The sequence below is a fragment of the Sabethes cyaneus genome, chromosome 2, assembly GCF_943734655.1.
Source record: "Sabethes cyaneus chromosome 2, idSabCyanKW18_F2, whole genome shotgun sequence".
NCBI classification, from domain to species: domain Eukaryota; kingdom Metazoa; phylum Arthropoda; class Insecta; order Diptera; family Culicidae; genus Sabethes; species Sabethes cyaneus.
The window spans coordinates 136433682-136452030 of NC_071354.1; the positions used below are offsets into that span (position 1 = coordinate 136433682).

Consider the following 18349-nt stretch of genomic DNA (forward strand, 5'->3'; position numbering starts at 1 on the left):
TATCGACGAGTACATTTAAGAATAGGATAAGGGCTAATGCATTTTAATGTGAAATTTATGGTTTATGTTTATTTAAGTTTGTGCTTATGTATGTTACTATTTTAACCTAAAAGATAATGGGTTTTGAGAATGGGTAATATCTCAACTCAAATCGGCTTTTCCCATTCATATTTGAAATCTTCATTTAGACTCTAGATCCGATGGAGAAAACAATAAATAAACAAATTAAACAAATATGTTATTATTCAACCGGCGACGAACGCTATTACTCTTTAACCTTTACGTCCCCGACATCAAAAATGAAGGTACTTTCAGTTACACTTTTGGCTCTATCTCCACTGATTTTCAATCGATTTTTATGCAACTAGTCTTAAAAGAACCACATTAGGTTGGCCTTTAATGAAAAAATATGCTGGTAAATTAAGGTTCCATTTTCCCGGAGATATTCCAGATCGCGGTGGGATTTTTTTTTTTTGACGTCATAGGTAACAGATGAAATAAAATTAGAGATTTGTTTAATTGACAGCGTAAAAGTTATCCATTTTATTTGTAGTCACTAATAATGACTTTTACACTATCCTGTAGAGCGGTGGCTTACGCCTCACTCTTCGGAACATCCGTTGTCGGTTCTACCGGAACTCAAAAGTGGGCATTTAGTATTCTTTACGAAAATATGTATCAAATGACAGGATTTTTTAACACGAGCTCTGTAGTGTATATTTGGACGTTTTTTGAGTCGATCTGGACATTCTGGAACATTCGGCATTGGTTCTACCGGAACTCATTTGGAATTCTCTTCGAAAACATGGCAAATGGGGTATTAAATTACAGGCCTTTTCAACACGAGCTCTTTAGTGCATATTTGGATGTATTTTGAGTCGATCTGAATATTCCGGAACATTCGGAATCGGTTCTACCGGAACTCAAAAGTGGTCATTTGGAATTCTCTTCGAAAATATGGCAAATGGGGTATCAAATCACCGGATTTGGATGTATTTTGAGTCGATTTGGACATTTTCACACCCCATTTGCCATATTTTCGAAAAGAATTCCAAATGACCACTTTTGAGTTCCGGTGGAACCGATGATGGATATTCCGGAATGTCCAGATCGACTCAAAATACATCCAAATATGCACTAAAGAGCTCGTATTGAAAACTCCTGTTATTTGATACCCCCATTTGCCATATTTTCGAAGAGAATTCTAAATGACCACTTTTGAGGCCCAGTAGAACCGTTGCCGGATGTTCCGGAATGTCCAGATCGACTCAAAATACATCCAAATATGCACTACAGAGCTCGTGTTAAAAAATCCTGTCATTTGATACCCCATTTGCCATATTTTCGAAGAGAATACTAAATGACCACTTTTGAGTTCCGGTAGAACCGACAACGAGTGTTCCGGAGAATGAGGCTTAAGCCAGCGCTTTACAGGATAGTGTAAAAGTCATTATTAGTTACTACAAATAAAATGGATAACTTTTGCGCTGTCAATTAAACAGATTTCTAATTTTGTTTCATCTGTTACTTATGACGTCAAAAAAATCCCACCGCGATCTGGAATATCTCCGGGAAACCATAATTTACCAGCATATTTTTTTCATTAAAGGCCAATCTAATGTGGTTCTTTTAAGACTAGTTGCATAAAAATCGATTGAAAATCAGTGTAGATAGAGCCAAAAGTGTAACTGAAAGTACCTTCATTTTTGATGTCGGGGACGTAAAGGTTAAGTAACAAAGTTATTACTAAACGAAGCCTTCTTCGTTATTCCTTTTAACAGTTTCAAGTTTTGGGTGAAGAAAATAAATATTAATTATTCACTATTCATATATGTTGTTTGAAGTAGCATGGTATTTACAGTTATAGTCAACATTTTGTATGAAACTTACAAATTTTAGAGCATTTATACAACAATACTGTTATAAAACTATAAATTCAGCCACGGTAATACCTTCATTTGGTTAAATCAACATCAGTAATAAGCTTATGCATGTCGCATGTGGCATTATTAAATTAGCCACTGCCGTTTGTCGACATTATCCAGGGCCAGTGTAAGTGACCATAGTAAGTATGTAGAAGTTGAGAATGAGTCACATGGTATGGTAGGTTCCCTGGAAGTGGTTAAAATTGAATATATAAACATAACCATTTCGGCACAGTACCGAAAACCACTGCGCCATTATATGTCCTATTTGCAGTGCAAGCATGCCCAACACATATACCTACAGAACTCTTTAGATTGGCCAACGACGAGAACCAAAACAGTCATGGAATGCGAAAAAGATTTTCTTGGCAACCAAACGTGTACCATCTGTGTCTTGTCTAATGAGGAAAGTATTCATCTTAATTACGTAATAATACTATTTTTTTGGTCTTGCCGCAAGCTGCTGTCGTCCTACCATGGCGGTTCTGGTGAGTCGTTTTCACTGTGTCGGAGACTATATGCGAGTGATAGTTGTGGGGATAGAGCCAAAAGATTAGAACTACTGCTGGGGACATGTTCCTTTGACTCGGCCTCTCCATTCAATGAAGCAACCGAAAATGTTACTGAGACTGCTAGTAAACTTAACTGTTAACATCACAGGCAAACTTGCTCAACGACATCTCTGTGAGCTTGGCACTTTTCACCAAAGAGACCGAAGGAGCACATTGGTACATTTGGAGGAAATTTATAGACCTCTCAAGAAATAAATGTAAATGAGTGCAATTTGCATAGCGCAGACAGCAATTGGGGTGCCGAAGATGGCAAACACACGGAACTGGAACCGACAACTGCTTGAACCTGTCACTGGAGTGGAGAACTAGAAATTTTCGACATGACAACGTTCGGGTGTTCTTTTCCTTCGGCTGCATACAGATGTTTCCGGCATGCAATAGCAACAGCTTGGAACTAATTCTGCTATCGGACAGTTTATTTCTCTAGAGCTCATGTCAGATAGATTAAGATGGATCGTTTGATACTGAAAGAATGCTGCACACAATAGTGACAATCAGGCTTAGAGAAAGTTTTTCAACTGGAATTTTTTTCAAATGCTGTACTGTTTACTGTTTACTATTTACCATTTACCATACAGAATAAGTTCGCGATACCTCACATCTATCGCTTGAGTTTTATTAAAGCTATTTGATACCGATGCTACATAGTTTGAATTTTGAAAGGCATATAACGACTGGCACTGGTTGTAATTTACAGTTTGATTAAGGGAAGGGTTGACGCAGGCCTACGTTAGACAGGGAATAAGAAAACTTTTTTCACTGCTTTGAGCCATGCACAGAAAAGAGTAAATCTCATGAGAATACTATTCTTCTTAAACAACTAAAATTGTTAGCAGAAATGTATATAATGTTATAGTTATAGCGATTTTAAGCAGCGAAGCTCCTTGAAATCTCCTTGAAATAAATGGATATATTTCTGTTATGCTTCCCCAAATTAATGAGACAACTACGAGTATATGTTGGTATTTAAACTGAAAACCAATTGCAATTGTTTATTTCATTTAGTATTGTGGAATAAATATGCTAGGAATTATAGAATAAAAGCACCTAAATGTTTTGTTTCTCGTTTGCGCGGGGTAAAATGCCCCAATAATAATATGCCCAATGCGGTAATTTGAGTATTTCCACCAGTTACAGACCAACTCTATTTTGTAGAAAATAAAACTATTTCCGTTGCATTCAAAATATCGTATTTTTATTTGAAACTAGCTGACCCGACAAACTTCTCATTGCCACAAATTAAACTGTGTTGTACATAAATCGTGAATCTCGGATGACCTCTGTCACAATCTTGCGTTTTGCAAGTTTCTGGGGAGTTCATGGGTGTTTTAATATACAAATTTTCCTCACAGTAAAGTAGAAAACAATTCCCCCTATTGCTTAGCCTGATAAAATAAAGCGGATAGCATTTAAATATTCGCCATCATTACAAACCATTTCGCCAAATACCATTTTGCGGAACACCAATTCTCGATTGACCATAACACGGAATATAGAGTTTCGCAAAATACCATTTCGCGAAAAACCTACGCGGAATGTACCGTATTTCAATGTATGTATTTCACGGAATTGGAATGTATGTATTTCACGGAAAATCTTTTCGTAGAAAGTACCATTTCGCAGAAGTGACCCAACTGAAGGAAAGTAATAGAGGTCTGTAGATCTAGGAAAATAAATAAACCTAGATAGAGGTGAACTCTACGGGGGGCTGCCCCCGCAGTGGCCAGCGCTTCCGGCGGCAGGTCGCCGGCAACACTCGCGGCCTGTGGCCGTCTCGCGCTGAATTATCTAATGTTACTATTGATAGTTTTTGGTGGTATTGTTATTGACTAACGTTTTATGAAAGAGTCTAAAATTTCTCGAGTTCGATTCGTTTTCGAGTTACGAAAAAATTTCTGTTTTATTTGTATGAGAGTCCTTATCCCCCGTACCACAGGGGTGAAGGGTCTTACACCATCATTAAAAAAATTCCTGCCAAAACCCCCACATGTTATATTTTGTTCCATTTGCTTGATTTGTTCTCGAGTTATGAGGAAATTTGTATTTCATTTGTATAGGAGCCCCTCTCCTAAAGTGGGGAGAGGTTTCAATTTACCATAGAAAAAACTCTTGTCTCCAAAAATACCACATGTCAAATTTGGTTCCATTTGCATGATTAGGTCTCGAGTTATGAGGAAATTTGTATTTCATTTGTATAGGAGCCCCTCTCCTAAAGTGGGGAGAGGTTTCAATTTACCATAGAAAAAATTCTTGTCTCCAAAAATACCACATGTCAAATTTGGTTCCATTTGCATGATTAGTTCTCGAGTTATGCAGAAATTTGTTTTTCATTTGTATGGGAGCCCCCCCCCGTCTTAGTGGGGGAGGGGTCTCTAACCATCATAAGAACCTTCCCTGGCCCCAAAACCCCCTATATGCAAATTTTCACGCCAATCGGCTCAGTAGTTTTTGATTCTATAAGGAACATTCGGACAGACAGACAGAAATCCATTTTGATAGGTATAGATAAACCTAGTTTCGGTCTTCTGGTACACTTTTCGTTTTCTGCATGGGGCACAATATACTGCAGCTGTGGCATTTTGCACCGCGTTGTTGAATTACCTGGAATTTGGACGTTGGTAACAAATTATTCCCACCACGGTTTCCCTACAATACTAATTGAATTAAATAATGGCAATTGACTTAGACTTAGATCTGTTTACCTATGTTTAAGCCACATTTACTAGGGAGCAAATTGCAGCACCGCAAGTGGGGCATATTGGCCTGCTTTTACTTGTTTGAAAAAATATTAAATGCTAAAGCAAATCAAGCGTTTCATACCGTCTTTTCGGTAGGGATGTCTTTTTGAAGCTCACGCAATTGAATCGCAACAACCGGTTATTTACAAAGTTTGACAAAAAAATAGCTTCTGGAAACGACGCAAAAAGTTTGTTTGTTTGATTTTGATTTGTTTTTACAGCATGTGACAACTGTCATACTTGCATAGTAGGCTGGTTTCATCAAATACTATGGTTTCTTGGTGGTATTGTATTTTAATATCACTTGTTTAGGGAAAAACGAAGGGGGGGGGGCACGTTATACACAATTCTCCAACCTGTCCTTTAGAAAAAATTTGTTAAAAGTGTCACTGTCAGTCAGATTCAATATTTTACTTCTACTCTATTAATTCTGTTGCATTACATAAATGAGCTCTATCAAAAATTTTTAGAAAGTACAAGTACAATATTTAGAAATTGCGATAAGGCCATTGCAAATCATTTTTAAAGTTTTTGTCCCCCCCCCTCCCCCCTTAGAAATTGGCTTGAAAAATCGGAGGGCAAAAAAATAATTTGTAGGATATGAGTCAAATTTTTGTTATAAAATCAATTGTCTGGGGTCTCTACAGTCTACAGTGAAAAACTCGAAAAATGAGTGTACAAGTTGATTTAACGCTTCTAGCACGAAACAGAAATAGAAATTCAAACAATGGAATTTCCGAAAATCGTCCAAAAAAAATTTGCTTCGTTTTTGTATTTTTTTCGTAGATTTTTGCATAGAAAATAATAACGCATATATTATAAGCAAGAATAGATTCGGTTTTCACGTTTAAACTTTAAATAAAAATGCTCAAATGTTTTTTTTGCCCGATTAAAAAATTCACTTTGTTTTTTTTTTTGACCCCCGCCCCCCTTCAGTGACCGAACACCGGAACAAAAACTTTATAAAATATTTGTGATGGCCTAATAAAGTAGTTGAACGATATACGGTCAGTGTGACACATATATATTCGAGCAAAAATCATTTTATGCTTGCAGCGACATATACAATTGATACAATCAAACTGAGACCATGTGTGTGTGCCAATATGACTTACGTCTTACTTAACGTAGTTTCATTTTCGTATTTTGTCTCGTTCTGTGTGCACGTACCATAGTTTGAGTTGCGGTCGTTGATAATAAATAAATTCCGAGACGGTGCTACATGCGGCATTATTTTTCGTGACCTTAAACATCTCGGTATAAAAATAGGACTTGCACAGCAAAAAATATTTGTCTAGACGGGATCTGTTGAACACCGTAAAAAACTGGAAGAAAACGAAGCGCAGAGGTCAAAAAGGTTGTTCGAGAGCGAATTCGTCGCAATTGCGACCGGTCCGCACGGAAAATAGCAGTTAAGCTGAATATCAACAGCGAATCTCTTCGTCGAATTTTGAAAATGGATCTGGATGTGAAAAAATTCAAAACATGTAAAATCCATGGATTAACAGACTGCTGCTCCGTCGGCACGGTGATTCCGAAATGATCTTTTCTGATGAGAAGTTGTTTGTTATTCAAACTCCGCTTCACGCTCAAAACGATCGGTTGTGATCAGTTTCGATCATGGACGTTCCAAAGCACAAACGGAATGTACCACAACACCAAAATTCTTCAACGGTCATGGTATTGGGAGGTATTTCAAAGAAAGGGAAACTTCTTCTTGTATTTATTGAAAAAGGTCTTAAAAATATACAAATGGTCTTAGAACAAAATTTGATGTCTTACGTTCGGGGAATGTACGGTGAAGAATATTACTGCTTTCAACAGGCTCAAGGATTATAAATATCATAATTTGGATGAATTTAACCCTCTAACGGGCAACACCGTAAAAACGATGCGATCAAGCTAATAACTATTTTATCATGAAAGTACACACAAAAAAACCTTACGTTCTGATTTTCATGCAAAAATAATTATCTGGAGGAGCTCCAGGTAAGAAAAAGTCCAATTTCTCCTTTTCTTTTTTCATGTCTAACACTCTGCCCAGATATTTTTTCAATTCAGGTATATTACAAAATTAAAATAATGCATGAGATTTACTCATAGAAAAATTGTTTAGGTCAATCATTTGGTCTAGATGTCCTTTTCCTTCAAAAGTAAAAAAGGGAATATTCGCGCATTAATTATTTTCGGAATTTTTCGGAATTTTTGTTTTTGAAAAATGATAACTTTTGAATGCATGGTCAAAATGTTATGATATTAGTATCAAAATGTCAAGAAATCTGTTCTGAACATATTTTGCATATTGCCAATTAAAAACAAATTTCGTATGCGGCTCTGGAGCTCCAAAAGCGAAGGCCGTCTCTAGACGGTCTTACCCGTTAGAGGGTTAAGCTAGTTATCAACAAGATATGGGATGATATTCCGATAGAAGTAGTGCGTGCCACATGTAACGACTTCAAAAAGCGTTTGAAGCGTGTTATCCAGGCAAAAGGCGATAGAATAGAGCAATGATTGTTTGTTGCGTTGTGTATCTATGGGTGAACAACTTCTAAGACTAAAATTCGAATAAAGCCTTTATTGACAAAAATATATGACTTTGTTTTTGTTCGAATATAAATGTGAAATTGTGGAGAAAATAACTTCCAAGATTTCAACTAAAATTCACGTGACCAACCCCTTCATCACGCGCACATTTATCTGCAGCTCTAAATAAATAAATAAATAACGCCCTGTTTCCTGAGCTGCGATCGTCAAGACATAAAAATTGATGAATAGTAGTCAGACCGTCTGAAGTATTTCCCCTTTTCATATGCAATTCTCATATTAATCGCAGTCCACACTCTTATCTTTATTTCATCGCGTTCCGCCACAATCCATCCACTCTCATCCGTTATTGTGTATCAACCAATACGGCAGCTACTGAAAATTAAATTTGTCAACATGTTCGGAAAAGCTACACACAGCCCGGGTAAACGGACATCGAGACTCTGGAATCAAGTTAGTCGTCAGTCAAAACGACAGTGGCATCAACGACCGTGTTAGAGCATACAGCGGGACGAAGTGCAATATCCATTTACAGTGCTTCTAACAATCAGTCAGACGGATCTAATTGTCAAATATTTCACAAAGCAATTTCTCATCGCCCAGCTAATGTATCACCAGCAGGCGCTATCAAGCGTTGGCATTTGGCCATTCCTTTTTGTCGTAGCCCACGGTGCTCACCGGGCGCTTATGAGACACTGGATGGTTAGTAGCAAGTAAAAATGGTGAGCAAAATGGATCAGCGATGATAAATTCCATCACCTTGTATTTCGGTAGAAACAGATCCCTGTTAGCTTACGGCAAAGACTGTGTAATTTTTGGGTACGAAAAACTAGTTTTACGGTATTCATTGTAAGACGTTCTAGAAAAAGACCTGCCATCCTGTAGCGATTCTAGCTGCACAATTGTATCTCTTGATTCCGTTGTGTAGATTCCCATGCTGAGAGCGAAACCAACGAAAGGATGTTGTACGATGAAATGCTCAATGGGGGATCGTTCGATATTAGTATTTACCAGAAACACTTTTTCTACATATCTAGGTAGAGATTGAAGCTAAAGGGTCGGTTATCCCTCACGAACTGAATCACACTTTTTTGTACTTCAAATAAACTGTGCAAACATGCTGAGAGTCAACGGCAACGGGTATACAAACAAGCTGGTGGTTATTGGATCAGAATACTTACTAACCTCAGATGTTATTATTTTTAGGAGCAATTTCTTACAAAGGAAATTATATTATTTCTTATGCCGGAGATAATGCTCACAAGCGAATACGCATTCGGAGCGTGTGGCGCGCTATCTCTCTGCATATTTGTCATCTTGTCATCTTAGGGATTGTATTATTCATGAAATGCTTGGTTAATTTCATTACGCCGGATTATAGTTTATTGTTTTATAACCTTTTATGTTTATGTTATGTTATGTTTCAGTTATGTTTATGTTATGTTTGTGCTATGTTTATGTTTAAGTCATTTATTACATCTTCAACATAGTTGAACAGACAATTTACTAAACTAATGATTGGATTCTACGTCAAAAACAGTCTTGCTTATTTGAAAATCCTAAGCTTCACCAACTCATTGAACTTCGTTCATTGATCGGCAACACATGGTCCAAGGTTCGTTGTATCCGTGCGAGTTTGTGCGACGCGAAGGCTGCCACAGTAGGATACGATTTCGGAGCTGCACTCCACTCAGTAATCCGAAGACAAAAAGCCTTTGCAGCAATTTTCTTCCGGCAGCTAATGAATGCAGATCAATAAGCTTGCAACGTTCCACGTAGGCTGGTAGATTTGCGGCAACGTTTCAATGCAGAAGGAGCAGAGCATATTTTAAAAAGTTCTTTTGGGTGGCCTCTATCCTGTTGATATGCACAACATAATATGGTGCCCACACAACAACTACGTACTCCAACAATGCTGCGAACAAGTGCACAATACAACGATTTAAGCGCGTATATATCCTGGAATGCGTTGGCGTTTCTTCTCACGAATCCAAGTATTGCGTTGCGAAGGCCTTAGCAGTGATCGTTGAAATATGTTCATTGAATCTGGCTTTTGAATCAATAGTAACGCCCAATTCCTTTATGGTCTGCACTCGGCGTAAATGGCGCTGCCCGATACGTTACGCAGGGGCTCGCGTAGTCGGCTAAATGATATGACGCAACATTGTGTGACATTAACTAGCATAGTCAAGTCTGGTTTTGATCCAAATATCTAAGGCCCTAGATGGCTGCCTTGGGGTACGCCAGATGGTATCTCGAAACAAGACGAATTAATACCCTTGATACTGACAAAAGCGGAGCTTTCGGTAAGATAAGATTGGATCTACAGTGTCGCCCAGTTTGGTAAGCCCAAGCATCTCAGTTTTTCAACTGCCAGTGCGTGTGGAACTTTGTCGAATGCCTTGCTGAAGTCAATGTATATTGCAGCAACTTGTCTTCTACTTTCTATACTCTCCGGACATTCGGAAATTATTGGGCGCACTGCATGATACACAAAATCGTAGACCATCTAAATGTTATGTTTATGTTATGTTTATGTTATGTTTATGTTATGTTTATGTTATGTTTATGTTATGTTTATGTTATGTTTATGTTATGTTTATGTTATGTTTATGTTATGTTTATGTTATGTTTATGTTATGTTTATGTTATGTTTATGTTATGTTTATGTTATGTTTATGTTATGTTTATGTTATGTTTATGTTATGTTTATGTTATGTTTATGTTATGTTTATGTTATGTTTATGTTATGTTTATGTTATGTTTATGTTATGTTTATGTTATGTTTATGTTATGTTTATGTTATGTTTATGTTATGTTTATGTTATGTTTATGTTATGTTTATGTTATGTTTATGTTATGTTTATGTTATGTTTATGTTATGTTTATGTTATGTTTATGTTATGTTTATGTTATGTTTATGTTATGTTTATGTTATGTTTATGTTATGTTTATGTTATGTTTATGTTATGTTTATCGACTACACGCGATTGGCCTTTGGCAGTCTGTGGACGGTTCCACTGGTCATACTCGATTGTGGTCGCAAATTGTTGCTGAGGACAAGTTTGCCCTTGCTTCTAGCGATGTAACGCTCATGCGTACTTTCCGGTATAGGACTTTCTCAAGTGACTTTCCTCCTAGAGAGGAGTGGATGTCAGGCTACATGGAAAGGAAAATTTCCGACTATGTGGTCTGTTATACCGATGGTTCCTTGTACGAAGGTCGCGCGGGTGCTGGTGTTTACTGCCGTGAGCTGGAATTGGAGGAATCCTATTCGTTGGGTAGTTACTGCACCGTTTTTCAAGCTGAAATCTTTGCAATTATGTGCGGAGCTCAGTTTGCACTTCAGAAAGAACTGATAGGCAAGATTATCTACTTCTGTTCTGACAGTCAAGCCGCTATAAAAGCCCTTTGTGCGGCTAAGTCTAAATCTAAAACAGTCATCGCCTGCCACACCCAATTAGAAGAACTAAGCATTCTAAATGCCGTTCATCTGGTTTGGGTTCCTGGCCATTCTGGTATATCCGGAAATGAATGGGCTGATGAACTAGCAAGATCTGGAGCAGAAAAGTCGGTTTTCGGACCGGAACCTGCTTTACCAATTGCGGCATGTTGGATAAAACAAAAGATTCGATCTCGGTTTTCATCTGAACATGTACATTATTGGGAAAATCTTGAAACTTGTCGTCAAACGAAAAGTTTCATTGTTAAGCCTTGTGAGAAGGTTGCGAAATTTCTTTTGCAACACTCAAAGGTAAATTGCAGTATTCTTGTCAGATCACTGACTGGTCACTGCAGACTAAATTATCATATGGCTACGATTCAGCGAGCTGAATCGTTTCATTGTAATTTATGTGAATCCGACTACGGTACACCATATCACGTAATTTGCAACTGTCCTGCAGTAGCACAATTGCGTCATAGGATCTTTGGATTCTACGTCTTAAATGAATCGGATTTTAGGAAACTAAAATTACGAGACATTTTGATGTTTCTTACCGAAAGCGGTATTGAGCTATAAGCTCTTATTTATCATGAGTATACCCCCCAGGGGGTGTACTATTGATAAGTTAACTACCAAGGATTGCAGTATCCCCTCGGGGGTACAAAAATCTCTCGGTATGTATATGTTTGTGTTTGTCCAAATTCCTCATCCACCCCTTCCTATTCCTCCTGTTTTCCTACCCGTCCTCATCAGGTAAATGATGACACGGGCAAGAAGGGCAAGGCACAAATCTTCCACATGATTATGGGGAACGTGCTGCTCGAGCCAAAGATGCTGATACCTGATACCTAATAGCGGAACCTTCAAGTGCCATATTAAACTGTAGATTAGAGAGCGCATCGCCTTGTTTCAATCCGTCTAACGTCACGAATGCATCCGATATTTCACCAGCTATTCAAACACTTGAATTTGATTTGTCTAGCGTTATTCGACACAGTTTTATTAGCTTGGTCGGAAAGCCGTGTTCGAGCATTATCAGCCATAATTCATTTCTTTCTACTGAATCGTGCGCTGCCTTAAAATCCACAAATAGATGATGAGTCCGCAAGTTGTATTCCCGATATTTGTCAAGGATTTGACGCAAGTGAACATTTCATCCGCAGTCGATCTTCTTTCTCGAAAACCACACTGGTAATCGCCGACAAAGGATTCTGATAACGGTCTCAATCTGTTGAACAGAATACGGGAGAGTACCTAGGTCAAAAATACCCACACGTACATTTTTTGTTCCATTATCTTTTGCCCAATAATAAGCACAATAGACCCTCAACAATAGACCGAATATGTAAAAGAGTTTGCTTTACTTTTCCCATAAGAATTACACGGAAAAAACAAAGCAAACTGTTTAATTCATACGGCCTAATACGTGGGACATCATTGCCTTTCATTTGGTGGTGGTTGTTTACGAATCGGTATAGTAGTTATCGAGTAAACTAATTGACAAAATTAGGTGTCCCAAAACTTACGAAATGATCATTTCCCTTAGGCATCCGATCTTACCCCATCCCTACATACATACAAAAAATTAAAATAATAAACGCTTACGGCTGTGTATATACCGTTCTTCATTAAAATAGTCATGATTTAATTTTTCCCCACTTTTATTACAAAAGCTAATATTCAATATTCGAATCTCCCAAGCCTCTTTATAGCTTAAGTTTGCAATTGCAACTGTAGCCTAGTAGGCTTCATTGTTTCGTCATTCATTAATAATATTTCCGCACCAAAGCACCAGACTCTACTGACTTGAAATTAAATGTATACAGAATGGAATCGCATTCTTTCATTACCGTTCACGAAACATTTCTGCTATCGTTGCACACCCACAATCAGCAGAACTGCGAGTAATTCTTTTGACCCCAACAACGTGCCGCTTATTAATTTTGTGAATCCTTGCGAAAAATCTGCACACTACTATTAAGTGTGCAATTGAAATTATGCTCATTCATGTCTTCTGAACTAAGCATTTTAAATTGAAAAGAAAAGCTCCCCCCCCATAACGAGCGCCTCTCTCCACCGATATCTACAACATCGTACCAGTAAAATCACGGTGCAAAAACTTGACTTCCTCTCGAATCTTGCCTGCTTTCTGATGGAAATTTCTGTCGATGATATCTGTGCTATGCTATATGAATTTGAAAGAGACAGCAAATCAGCATACGCTGAAGTGACGGAGAAATGAAAACCTTTTTTTGTGCTTTTATTTGAAATTTCGAATTCCCCGGATCGGTGATTGAGGTACGTACCTACATTCTTATATTCATTAAATGTTCTTAATTAAGATCTGTAAAATTTAGCAGGCACATTTGTAACTTTCGTAATAGTATTTTCTACTTGCAGTAAGAATCTTATCTCACGTTTTTTTACTTCAATTTTTTGAGATATTTTTTATCCACTATCTGTTTAAAATACAGTGCTTTGATTTAGCTAAAATTTTGTGTATTTATTTCTTTTCATGAAATTTTAGACAAATTTTATTTATTTGGCAATTTACTTTAAAAATATAGTTAATAATTCTAGCAAAATTGAAATCTTCTCATTAAATTATAATTGATAATTCCGAAAATATTATCTACAAAACGGAAATTTGAGGATATGACAAAAACAAAAATTTTTAAAAGGGGTCAGGGGAGAACCACTCTGCACTGCACCAAACTTAGCATTATTACTATCTGACCCTTTCGGGTCTTCTCTGGAATGGCCTAATGCAATCAATAAAATGTTGAACTGCTATTAAAAAGACGTCAATAGTAATCCCCTTATGAATGACACTAAAAATCGATAATTATTGTTTTCAGTGGCATACACAAAAACAACATCTCGCAGTATGATGCAAATATTCTCTTCAGTTCAAACGTAAAGAGCAAACTTTATTTTTATTTATCCGTATCGCACATAATTTGCACATGGAAGTGATAGCTTTTGCAAAACGCATAGTGCTCATAGAATAGAGAACAATTTAATTAAATCGAAGAATGTTGGGAGTGTCTGCTTTCGTTGGAATGAACTTGATTGCTTTGCGAAGCTCCTGCACGGTACAGCAGTAGGTGAAACCTTTCCCTAAATCCTTAAACTCGTTCTGGCCCCATCCGAAACGGTCACAAACATCCTGACAGAGATATTCACCCTGCTGAGCGAAAGGATTATTCAACGTCACGAACGCCACAGCTGAATTCGAGTTCACATGGTGTAGCACCTTCCAGAACCACTTGGGTACCTCCAGCTGAGAGTTCTCTGACAGTGTTATTGGAACTGGCTGACCAGCGTCGTTCGGCAGTGTGAGAATTTCGTATACTCCAGTGAAAACAGTCACGGTATCGTTGAGCCGTGCGGCAACCGCTCTGGCAGCATTTTCCACGCGTATCCAATTTCCAACATTGATAATCTAACATTAAGATAATGAAACCTTTTTTAATGTACATGAAAAAAATGGTTCTATTGAAGTAACCACAAAAGCATGTAACTTTAAATAATAAATGGTATAAAAGCACAAAAATATTGATATGTTTAGTTCCAACCAAAAACAATGTGTGCTAAATGAGTGCGTTATGATTTACCAACAATACCAACAATATTAAGAGGAGTCTAATGATAGAATTACCTGCCATTCAGGCGCCGCGTTTATATAGAAATATGTCGCTGAAGCCCATGTGTTCAGAACGAAATCTCCATCTGGAGTGAGATGGCCTTTCGCTAAGAACGAAGAGGAGGAAATATATTTGTGTGCTTCAGCTTCTGATCCTAGCAGCTCTCCAAGCCGTTTTCGCTGAGAGTTTTGGGTGTAGACTGAAGAAAATTTTACCTTGCTGTTTAATCCTCCAACTCTGAATGCAGGACGATCGTTATTGATTTGCGCAGCTGATGAAAATAAACAAAATGTATTTTTTATTGCACAAATTCTACTTATACCAATATTACCATCCATAGATCGTCCTAGAATATGATGCTCAGTATAAATTACTGATGCTCTTTCTAAGCTATAACATGATATAAAAAGTTTGATAAATGGTATGCCTAAAACTTCATAACCAACGTCAAAAAGAGCACCTGTTCCACCGGCACAAGGTCGATTTTGAGGTTTAATCGAACTTGAAATGCCAGAAGAACAGTTGAGCTTATCGTGGAGAACCGTTCTTCCATTGAGTTTAAACTCCAATTGTCTCACACAAGATACATTGGCCAGATGCTCGTTTACTACAAATATTAAATATATTATAATTAAATATAACAAATTTCCGTGAAATATAAACCTTCAACGATCTTATTTTTTGAATTAGCACATCCGATTAAAACGTTTTCTCCTGCATTCCATTGGAAATGAGATCCCTGAGGTTCCTGTAAAACATATAACGTTCCCTTCGGTTTGAGCCATAACGGGGCTTTGTCATGTGATGCATTACTCCGTAGGTATGATCGACAGTCTGTAACAGTTGAGTAATGGTTTGAATGAAAACAATATTAGTTTCATGTTTATTTATATGTTTATTTATATGTTTATAGGGCAAAACTCTGGTAATATATGGATATTTGGAAATATCCAAAGCGATTTATAAAAGCCGGAGTAACTTTTAAACCAAACGGGAATTACCATGAGATTTTGCCGCAGATATATCATTTTAAAAATCAACAAAGAGAGTTACTCTCGGGTTAGTCATCACTCAAAAGTATTTCTATACATGAAACAAGGATCGAAATAATTTCTATTCTAAAAAATCACCATCAGAATACCAAACGAACCGGATATAATTACCAAAAAGCCAATTGCAACGTAAGGACTTCACTTAATTACATATGTGAAGATAATCATTAAGAAAAATTGTATAATATGCAATACAAAATAGGCTCCAATTATCCCATCGTAATAAATAAATTGGCCTCCTGGTTGGCTTCGAAAATGGACGCTTTTCGTGTGTCGACTAGAAGCCACTAGGATCCTAGCCCCAACCTTAGTAATGGTTCTAATATTTATTAGCTGCAAAGTCTGCCCAATAAATACAGAAAGTCAGTTTCCAAAATGGGAATGTGTCACTTTACTTTGCTCTAATAACCATTTCTATGCCATTGATGGTGGATATTTAATAAAATCCATAAAATTCAATACAGTCTTTTCGTGAGCTTTATATTAATAAAAACTCACAACTAAACAGTAAAATTTTCCTGCACTGCAAGTTTAACTGCGATAGCACAATTTTCGTCATTTTCATATTATTGGGCGGCGAAACGTGTTTCATAAACTAGAGCCTGTTGAATCACATACATGATTTATCTGTCGTAACACATGCTTGCCGACAATTTTCCAATATAATTGATCAATAAAGCATATTCTAATGAGCACAGTTTGCACTCCCAACGTATAATTGATGGCCAAACGATGGCAATCAGAGGTTGTTTACACCCGAGAACATAATGTTCTAAACTCACCAGCGTACAAAGCCAAAATACACGTTGATAGCAAAAATGATAATTTCAGCATTTCTAGTACGGTGAGTATGAATTGAATGAGATCACGTGTAAAGTTAAAGTAGAACTGATTACGCTCAGAACTAATGAGAAATGGTGTGCTCACATTGAAGACAAACTACAAGAGAAGCAAGTCACATACATTTCAATGTACAAACGAAACCATTAATAAGTGCAATCAAAGTAACATATATTAACACATACAAAACAACACACTAATGCCTTTACCCAGTACCGTGAACGCACATAATTCCGATCACTTAAGCTAAGTGATCGATTTTTTAAAAAATTTTATCGAAAATTCTAGTCAGCGAGAAAGCTTCTAACCAAAACATGCACATTAACTATGATTTTTAATCTAATCAGTCATCATCTATTTTCATCAATCTAATTTAATTCGATTACTTTAGTTGACTGATCGGAATTAGGAGCACATCGCAATTATGTACGTTCACGGTACTCATTTGTTTAAAGTACAAACGTAAAGCAGCAAGCGAAATTCTCTCGACCAACATATAAGGTACGGGAAAGTATTTTCGGCCTATTAAGCGATATTAAAATTGTATGTCTGTAAAGTATTTTTATTGGCGAAAGAAAAGAAAAACAGTCTGAATTTAGAGACATGCCGAAAATGCCCTCCCATACCCTACTTAAGTGTTTTGTAGGTACAACGTTCGCCTAATCATCGTACAGTAATGTATATATGACGATCCAGTAGAATTTACCGCTACATACCATGTGTATGAATCACACAGTATTCTCCTTTCTCTTAGTAAATTGCGCAATTTATTTACTTATTAAGGTTCCAACATGCTTAGTTTTACCTTGTTTTTCTACGTCTTCCCGCAGGGTGTCAATCCAAAATTTTGCTTTAGACCTGCGCATCGCACTACGGGAAACCTCGGCAAGCTCGGACGAAACCTCAAAAACCTTTTTAGGTGTTATGGCAAAATTATGTATTACTTATACTGCTCACAAATGCATAATTGTCATAACATAACAGCAAAACTTATGGATTTTTATCGATTCAGAGCAAAGCACGAAAGTAACTTATTCAAACACATCAAACTGCATCACGAAAAAAAACGCTGTAGAAAATTACCCATAGGGTATTTTCTCTTGAAAATTTAAGTAGAAGTAGTTTAGAGTGTATTGTTTACACTGTATTTATATCGCTGTCAGTTTTTCGAAAATTGGAGAAAAAACTACACTCAAAAAAATCAGCACGTCAAGTTTACGTAAAAACATAGGTAATTCTCATCCATCACACTTTTCATATAACATTCACGTGAATTGTTGGTAACTCGCACTCATACTAACCAGTTTACGTGCGATCCCAGTAAATTTTATCAGTTTTCCCATTAACTGGTACATGAAATTCACGTAAGTTGCTGTACAGAAGTTTACATGATTTTTTCACGTGGATGCGACGTGTCGATTTTTTTGAGTGTATAGTTTTAGGTATACAGGTATACAGCCCTAAGGGTTGTACGAAAGGTTGACGTAGGACTATATCAGATCATTAGATCAATAGACTAATGTAAACTGCATTTCTGGCATATGTATGTTTATAAGAATCTGTGAGTGCCACTGTTTAAGTGAATG

General features: G+C 37.0%; 1 protein-coding gene across 1 annotated transcript; it reads right to left on the minus strand.

Annotated features, from left to right (window-relative positions):
• Nucleotides 1-14036: 14036 nt before the first annotated feature.
• On the minus strand, nt 14037-16808 carry LOC128737126 (uncharacterized). The gene is made up of 5 exons (XM_053831690.1): nt 16706-16808; nt 15535-15705; nt 15203-15478; nt 14886-15142; nt 14037-14669 (listed from the first exon to the last, which is right to left on the minus strand). The coding sequence occupies exons 1-5, from the start codon at nt 16755-16757 to the stop codon at nt 14244-14246; spliced, it is 1182 nt and encodes a 393-aa protein (XP_053687665.1). The 5' UTR covers nt 16758-16808; the 3' UTR covers nt 14037-14243.
• Between the last annotated feature and the right edge of the window lie 1541 nt (nt 16809-18349).

Coding starts and splice junctions, on each gene's coding strand:
- LOC128737126 (XM_053831690.1), bottom strand. CDS start 16,757: ATGCTGAAATTATCATTTTTGCTATCAACGTGTATTTTGGCTTTGTAC. Junction 15,706..16,705: donor TATTTTGGCTTTGTACGCTG/GTGAGTTTAGAA, acceptor CAACTGTTACAG/ACTGTCGATCATACCTACGG. Junction 15,479..15,534: donor AAAAAATAAGATCGTTGAAG/GTTTATATTTCA, acceptor TAATATTTGTAG/TAAACGAGCATCTGGCCAAT.